This window comes from Salmo trutta, chromosome 27, assembly GCF_901001165.1.
Source record: "Salmo trutta chromosome 27, fSalTru1.1, whole genome shotgun sequence".
Taxonomy (NCBI): Eukaryota; Metazoa; Chordata; class Actinopteri; order Salmoniformes; family Salmonidae; genus Salmo; species Salmo trutta.
The window spans coordinates 30,922,229-30,930,987 of NC_042983.1; the positions used below are offsets into that span (position 1 = coordinate 30,922,229).

Consider the following 8,759-nt stretch of genomic DNA (forward strand, 5'->3'; position numbering starts at 1 on the left):
ATACGCGTGTGCGCAATTGAGCATGCGCATATGCAATCCCCTCATAACCGTCACAGCCTTGTTTCTATGCACATATTCGAAACACAACACCGAACACTGCTGTCAAAGCAGCGCACAGATTTCTACATCTTGAACACACTGCACCATGGACGATTATATGGTAAATATGTATATTTTCATGGTTCAAGTTTCTGCCTCAACAATTAACCTCAATGTAGTTTTCTGACAGACGTAATGTCAAGGGGCCTGCAATGGTTACATTAAAACGTGCCCATTTGTTACAGCATAATTAGTAGCTTATGTTTTTGTTTATTTATTCACTCGCTCATTTGCATTACTGTAACATGTAAAGTAAACATTGTTTTTAAGATTTTGGATGCAATGTGCCCCGGATGCTTTGGGACAGTTATATTTGTGAAGGAAAGAACGTCAAATCTGGAGTTTACACTAAAGAAGGTAACGTTATACTGTAGTGTAGTGGGCACACATTTGATAAGGATTTGCATTGGTTCTTTTTAGAATAGATGCTGACATGCTGATATAATTATGTCCGCCACAGGTTGAGTGTTTCGATGAAGGCAGAGCCAACCAAGCATACCAGGAGGTGAGATCCTGTAGACCTCTCACAAAACTAGTATTGATACTATGCAAAGTTACTTAATAATCTACCGTGTAATAGTACAGTAGTAAGCCTAGTATATGTCAGCTACTTGATCCACATGTCACAATCTGGCTATTCCATCTGATAGGCCTATCAGTTAACATTTTGGTACACACTGTCGCTGTCCATCAAAGTCATGTGTTCTTTCCATCAGGCTCATTGTCTGCTGAATGTGAGACATCCCAACATTGTCACGTATAAGAAGTTATTCATTTTTTGGGATGAAAGTGTAAGTTTGTTATTTACAGATGAAGTATATGTTCTGTATATCACACATAGGGCAGCAGGTAGACTAGCGGTTAAGAGTGTTGGGCCAGTAACTGAAAGGTTGCTGGTTTGAATCCCAGAGCTGACTAGTTGAAAAATGGATAAGAGTGTCTGCTAAATGACTAAAATGAACATTTATAAATGTAAAATCATGAATGTCAGTCTCATTAAATAATTTTGCCTTCTCAGGTATCTTCTGTCTTTCTTTCAATGGTAATGGACTGCCCATACATGACCACCCTGTCCACTGTGGTCACTTATCACAGACAGGAGGAAAAGAAGATCAACAAAAAGGTCATCAACAACTCAATAGATTTTTCCATCACTAGTTGAACAAGTATTAACACGTACTGTATGTTATCAACCCCTTAACATTGAGGGCAATGAGTGTTGTTTTCCAACCAGGTCATCAAGACATTTTTGGGACAAATGGTGGATGCTTTGGCCTACTTGCACAAACGGAGTATTGCTCACAGGTAACCTGCCTCTCACATTGAAATGTATTGCCAGGCAAGCCTGTATAGTTTGCGTGAATGAATAGCCTATGGTTTCTAAAAATTATAATTTCAGAGTACAATTTCTCTGTAGGAATTTGAAGCCATCAAATATTCTGATGACAAAAGAGGCCAAGTTTGTCATATTTGATTTTGGAACTGCCTCCATCACAGGAGATAGAGTAAAGTTACAGAAAAGAGTAAAGGCCTGTATGTATAGAATATTTCTTTACTTTTTTTATTAAATTGAATTATGTAGTAATTAATAACAGTACAGTTGACTTTGTTTGCTATTTACTGTATCTCTATAGGTGCCAAACGATGGATGGCTCCAGAGAGCCTGACCCATCATCAGATGCCTGAGAAGTCCGACATTTGGTCCCTGGGGTGTGTCCTTCTCGACATGCTGACCTGTCACATGCTTGATGTACGTCTATCACTTACTAGTTACTCCTCATTTACCATAGAGGTAGGATTGATTTGTAGATCAGCATTTCCCAAATCGCTCTCCTCGAGTATCCCACCTATGTACTGTAAATCATTTAATCTAGTCCAGTACTATCAGGGGCGGTAAGTAGCCTAGCGATTAGAGCATAGTAACCGTAAAGTTGCTTGTTTGGATCCCCGAGCTGGCAAGGTGGAAAAATTGGCCTTTCTGCCTTTGAGCAAGGCAGTTAACCGACACAACAACTGCTCCCCAGGCGCCGGTGACGTCAATTTAGGCAGCCCCCCGCACCTCTCTGATTCAGGGGTTGGGGGTTGGGTTAAATGCGGAAGACACATTTCGGTTGAATGCATTCAGTTGTGCAACTTCCTCAACTTCCCCTACTAGCACACCTGCTTTGACTAGTTGAATAAGGTGTGCTGAAATGGATCAAAGAAGTGGGAAGGCTGAGGCTACTGGAAGAGAGGTTTGAGAAACACTACTGACGGTTGTAGTCACTAGGCACCAGTCCCCCCCCCGAAAAAATCCTTGTTTTCCGTTGCAAAACATTTTGCTCCAGTGTGGACTAATGAATAAGACCCTGATCTCCCATCCACAGCCAGAGGGATCTATCTCTCAGCTGCTGAGGATCAGAGAAGACCAGACATCACTGGACGTCATCGTCCTCAAGGGCCTCCACCAAGTCCTCACTATGATGTTGGACCGCAACCCAAAGACCAGGACCAGCGTGTGGTGAGCAATGTAGTCGCCCTTGACCAGGGGTGTCAAGCTTATTCCACTAAGGGCTGAGTGTCTGCGGGTTTGTTTTTTGCCATTCAATTAAGACTTCTATAACCAGCCGAGGGGAGTTCCTTAATAATTAGTGACCTTAATTCATCAATCAAGTACAAGGGTGGAGCGAAAACCCGCAGATACTCGGCCCTTCATGCAATGAAGGGTCGAGTATCTGTCAGCTGTCACAGTTTGGTTAAAATCTGGTTGAGCTCTTATCACAGAGACATTCCAAGGTTGAAGTCTGGTTGAGCTCTCATCACAGAGACATTCCAAGGTTGAAGTCTGGTTGAGCTCTCACCACAGAGACATTCCAAGGTTGAAGTCTGGTTGAGCTCTCACCACAGAGACATTCAAAGGTTGAAGTCTGGTTGAGCTCTCACTACAGTGACATTCCAAGGTTGAAGTCTGGTTGAGCTCTCACCACAGTGACATTCCAAGGTTGAAGTCTGGTTGAGCTCTCACCACAGTGACATTCCAAGGTTGAAGTCTGGTTGAGCTCTCACCACAGTGACATTCCAAGGTTGAAGTCTGGTTGAGCTCTCACCACAGTGACATTCCAAGGTTGAAGTCTGGTTGAGCTCTCACCACAGAGACATTCCAAGGTTGAAGTCTGGTTGAGCTCTCATCAGAGACATTTCAATGTATGTATTGTACTTATTAATGGCAATATAAATTAAACTTGAACTTTAGTTATAGATACAGGGGGATAGGATGAACTAGTGTTATGCTATCCCTTCACTAATGTCTCGTGAACAGACTACGTAAACATAAATGGTACCATCTGACAAAACTACACAAGATTCTAGTTCTGGGTCAACTGAGATTATCTCTCCAATAAAGGGAACTGGTGAATGAGGATCTGGTGAAGCAGTGTCTGCTTTTGTGTGGCTCCCCTTTACACACCATGAAGAAAACACTGCCCCCTGGTGTCCATGGGCTGCCATTCCACCAAGGCTTTGACGGTGTGCTCGGTCGGTACTTCCTTTTACTGTCCTCCGTTCCCTAATAGTTTTATTAAAATTGTGTATGTTTTTGTACAATACTGTGCGAATGAAAATACGTGTCCAAATTACTGCAGAGGTTAATAACTATAGCCTACTTGTCCTTAAGAGTTTGCAGTTGTGTTCTGACGAATAGTGGTCAATTGTAATTTGCAGAGTTCATGCAGACCTACAGAGATGTGGAATCTGTCCAGATGTCAGCTCTGTCATACCTGCTGTCTGAGGAAAGGAACGGTAAGGCTGTTTAATTTGCTCATTATGGGTGATATGATCTTTAAAATTCTTATCATACAAATCTAGCCTGGTCCCAGATCTGTTTGTGCTATATAGGTTGGGCTCCCGAGTGGCGCAGTGGTCTAAGGCACTGCATATCAGTGCAAAAGGCGTCACTACAGTCCCTGGTTTGATTCCAGGCTGTATCACATCCGCACATGATTGGGAGTCTCATAGGGAGAGCACAATTGGCCCAGCATTGTCTGTGTTTGGCCTGGGGGGGCCGTCATTGTAAATAAGAATTTGTTCTTCGCTGACTTGCCAAGTTAAATAAAGGTTAAATAAAAAATAAAAATAGGTAACTCATGGTCCTTGTCATGCCAAACAATCAGATCTAGGACCAAGATATTACAAATGTTCCTCTAGAAAAACATGCCCTCTAGTTTAACTTTAAATTGTTATGGTAGTATTCTACAGGGTAACTGACGTTGTTATAGCCGTCACCACTGCCATGCAAAGTCACATGGACTGTGCAGGTGTTCAGCAAAATGGTTGCCAGGTCCTACACCAGCGTTTAATTGCAGGTAGGTGAACACTTGGGGTGGGTTGCATGAATGTGGGTTAGATTCCTCTGCCATGTTGGTATTAGGTTTGGTTGTATAGACAACAAGGTTATCATCTCTCTGCAATACCCTTGAAGTGCTGGGCCAAGCTGGGGATGGCTCCTGTCTGCTTACCAAGGAAGTGATCACCTGTGTCCTGAACGCCGTGCACATTCACCCTGAGAAAGCACCACTGCTCTCTCATGCCTTTCAGCTTCTCTTCTGTATCTCCGGGGATGGTCAGTAATACTTTAATAATAGGCCATCTACCATTTTAGATTCAGGTTACCTGGATTTTCCCAAATGCACAGTGTGCTAATACATTCTTTACGTGGGGGTGCACAGTCTGTTTAGCTATCATTCCACTCCTGTCCACTCCTTGTCATGCTAAACATGAATTTGGCATATGTCACAGAGTACTATGAGTGAAATATTAGCTAAACAGTCTGGTACCCAGGCTAGTGCAAATGGGGGTGCTAAGCCTATTGTTGAGGGTACTTCAGCACTGGCAAGCCCCTCTCTATATTATTACTGACATGCCTCCCTTTCATCAGAGCAGGCAGCCAGAGAAGTGCTGGACCTGGACGGTATCAGAGAGGTGCTGAACACACTGAGGAAGTTTCCAGAGGATTGTGACATTGTCGTGTCCTGTTGCAAATGCTTATGGAGCGTACTGGCACAAAGTGAGAGCTGTCGTTGTGTAAATGGAATGATCTGCAATTTCTTGATAATTTGCACACGACATGAGCTCTACCACCAGCCAAAGTGTTGTATGTGTGAACAGCATATTGTGCTTTTCCAGGACTTTGCCTTGGAGTTGTACCTTTGAAAGATGCTGTGGAGGCTGTGTGTGTGGCAGCAGAGGCACACATGCAGGACAGCACAGTGATGGAGTCTGTGTGTGCAGCCCTGTCGTCCCTGACCCGACAAGGTAGGCTAAGACCTTCAGAATATTAAGGGCGCTTTCACATATCCCCTTATGGCCCAGATCCATGCTATAAAGCATGTGTGAAATGCAAACGAACCCTGGCTTAAACAAATCCTGGACCTGCTTGAGTAGCGGGTCCAAGATCCAGGACCCGAGTACCAGGTATTGTGACACGGTAATGTGAGTTGCATTTTTTTTTTTGCCCGTTGTAAATAAGCTAGCTCGCTAGCATCATGTAGAATGTGCTTCTTGCTGATTGCACCCTGAAACTGTTATTTTCAGATATTGTGAAAGCAAAACATGTTCTGTAGAATTCTCACAAATGCTCCAGGAAACCGAACCAGGGTACCGAACCAGGGTACTACATTTTGTATGTGAAAACACCCTAAGTCAAATTATACAAATTTGTCAGAAATGTAGTTTCCACAGCTTGTCTTTGCACACCAGCACACCCAAATGATTGATTCATCACCAGATTGATCGATTGATTGATTGGCGGATTCTCCACTGATAGGTTTATCTGAAGACCAGGACATTGAGGATTCTACCCTTCTGTTGATGCACGCACTCCAAGCACATTTAAAGCATAGCTATGTGGTGAAGTATGCTTTCCTTGCTCTGGACAGTCTTGTCAAAAGCTCAGGTGAGTCAACATAAACATTGAAACTTTATATCAGAACATATGAGAACTGTCCCTGTTCCTCTATTCCTTTTAGAGTTGGCTGCTTTCAGGCTTCTCACCCCCAATGGAGGAAGTGGATTAGTTATTGTCAAGGAAGCAGAACTCGAACACCATGACAACCCAGAGATCGTAGGGAACTTTTGTAGCCTCCTCAGTGCTATGGCCCGTTATGGTTAGTGTACACTCCTCACCTTGAATGTAGTGCTATAATTTTCCCTTCAGAAAATCATAGCCCCTGTATGTGACTGTTTTCCCAGGTGATGTTATACCCGAGTTAGTTGCTGAGAAGATACCAGATGTCTTGGAGCAGATTGAGAGGGAGTTTTCATCAAATAAGGTAAGTCATTGACTGTGCCTAAAATGCAGTTAATGTAGACTAAGATTGATTTTAAGGTATTTATAATCTGGGTGGTACGAGTCCTGAATGGTGATCAGCTGAAAGCCATGGTATGTAAGACCTTATACCATGGGTATAACAAAATATAACTTTTTACTGTTTTTAATTACGTTGGTAAGCAGTTTATAATAGCAATACGGCACCTCGGGGGTTTGTGGTATATGGCCAATATACTACGGCTAATGGCTGTATCCAGGCACTCTGTGTTGCGTCATGCTTAAGAACAGCCCTTAGCCGTGGTATATTGGCCATATACCACACCCCCTCGGGCTTCATTGCTTAATTATATACTGGGTGGTTCAAGCCCTGAATGCTGATTGGCTGACAGCCATGGTATGTAAGACCTTATACCACGGGTATGACAAAATATAACTTTAAAAAAAAAAATGACGTTGGTAACCAGTTTGTAATAGCAATAAGGCACCACAGGGGTTTGTGGTATATGGCCACTTCATGTTCCGTTGTGCATAAGAACAGCCCTTAACCGCGGTATATAGGCTGTATACCACACTCTCTCGTGCCTTATTGATTAAATATAACAAAAGTTACGTTTTTGGGGGGGGCTCAGATGTAAGTCTACTACACGTCTGATTCTTATTGCTTTATTGTATAGGTCAGCGCTCTCCAGGTAATTGATCAGCTAAACCTCTGAACAACCTCTCTCTGATCCCACAGGAGATAGCTCAATTGGCAAAACATGCCCTCCACAGCACAACAAGCTTTGGAAGAGTCAACATGACAAGCTCAACATAATTCAAAGTGTCACGTTGTGTTTCATGGATTGCTATAGTGACAGTCAAAATGGTGGTTATTTCAGTTGTTTGTTTTTATTATCAGCTGTACTAGTTGCTATACTGTATAGGCCTACATGTCCAAAGAGTAAGCTGTTGGTTATTAAACTTACCCAGAAAAACATATCACCTTATCTGTTCAACTGTTTTATTGCCTTATCTAGGTGATTTAGCTGTCACATTATCCTATAAAATTAAAAACATTATTACATTATTAAAATGATTAAATGTTATTACATTAGCCAATGTTATTACATACTGTACCAGTTGAAGATCTTACAGTATAGAGACACATAGGCCCAGTGGTGGGAAAAAGTACTCATTGTCAAACTTGAGTAAACATAAGGATACCTTACATAGAAAATAACTCAAGTAAAAGTCACCCAGTAAAATACTAAAAGTATAAATGTATTTGGTTTAAAATATACTTAACTATCAAAAGTAAATGTAATTTCTAGAATATACTTAAGTAAAAGTATACATTTCTAATTCATTATATTGAGCAAAACAGATGGCACAATTTTTTTGTTTTTTATTTAAGGATAGCCAGGGTCACACAAAAAAAATACAGACAAGATGTACGAACAAAGCATTTGTTTAGTGAGTCCACCAGATCAGAGGCGGTACGGATGACCAGAAATGTTCTCTTGATAAGTGTGTGAATTGGACCATTTTCCTGACCTGCTAAGCATTACAATGTAATATGCACTTTTGGTTGTAAGGGAAAATGTATTGAGTAAAAAGTGCATTCTTTTCTTTAGGAATGTAGTGATATAAAAGTGGTCAAAATATAAATAGTAAAGTAGAGACCCAAAAAACGACTTAAGTAGTACTTTAAAGTATTTTTACTTAAGTACTTTACACCATTGCATAGGCCTGTATGTATCATGTTTATTTTGTAATTATGTTCTTCTGTATTTGCAGTCTCCAGCGGCAACTTCTGCAAAGTGCAATCGGAAAGTATTCAGACTCCTTGACTTTTTCCACATTGTTATGTTACAGCCTTATTCTAAACTTGATTATTGTTTTTTTCTCCCTCAATCTATACACAATACCCCATAATGACAAAGAAAAAACAGGTTTTTAGCAATGTTTGCAAATTTATAAAAACGTATATTACATTTACATAAGTATCCAGACCTTTTACTGAGTACTTTGTTGAAGCACCTTTGGCAGCGATAGCCTCAAGTCTGTATTTGGGGCGTTTCTCCCATTTCATCTCTGCAGATCCTCGCAAACTCTGTCAGGTTGGATGGGGAGCATTGCTGCACAGCTATTTTCAGGTCTCTCCAGAGATGTTAGATTGGGCTCAAGTCCGAGCTCTGGCTGGGCCACTCAAGGACATTCAGAGACTTGTCTTGAAGCCTCTCCTGCATTGTCTTGGCTGTGTGCTTAAGGTCGTTGTCCTGTTGGAATGTGAACCTTCGCCCCAGTCTGAGGTCCAGAGAGCTCTGGACCAGGTTTTCATCAAGGATCTCTCTGTCCTTTGCTCCGTTCATCTTTC

At 41.8% G+C, this 8,759-nt stretch overlaps 1 protein-coding gene across 2 annotated transcripts; it reads left to right on the plus strand.

The window, feature by feature from the left end:
- Positions 1 to 7,381, plus strand: LOC115164892 (serine/threonine kinase-like domain-containing protein STKLD1). 2 transcript variants are annotated; one of them, XM_029717790.1, is made up of 19 exons: positions 1 to 160; positions 370 to 456; positions 560 to 604; positions 816 to 890; positions 1,118 to 1,222; positions 1,334 to 1,404; positions 1,517 to 1,632; positions 1,734 to 1,849; positions 2,466 to 2,599; positions 3,482 to 3,612; positions 3,799 to 3,876; positions 4,323 to 4,439; positions 4,556 to 4,696; positions 5,012 to 5,140; positions 5,260 to 5,388; positions 5,900 to 6,028; positions 6,102 to 6,239; positions 6,325 to 6,404; positions 7,140 to 7,381. In XM_029717790.1, the coding sequence occupies exons 1-19, from the start codon at positions 146 to 148 to the stop codon at positions 7,215 to 7,217; spliced, it is 1,914 nt and encodes a 637-aa protein (XP_029573650.1). In that variant the 5' UTR covers positions 1 to 145; the 3' UTR covers positions 7,218 to 7,381. The 2 variants fall into 2 exon arrangements, with proteins under 2 accessions (XP_029573650.1, XP_029573651.1); XM_029717791.1 differs by lacking the exon at positions 816 to 890.
- The last annotated feature ends 1,378 nt before the right edge of the window (positions 7,382 to 8,759 follow it).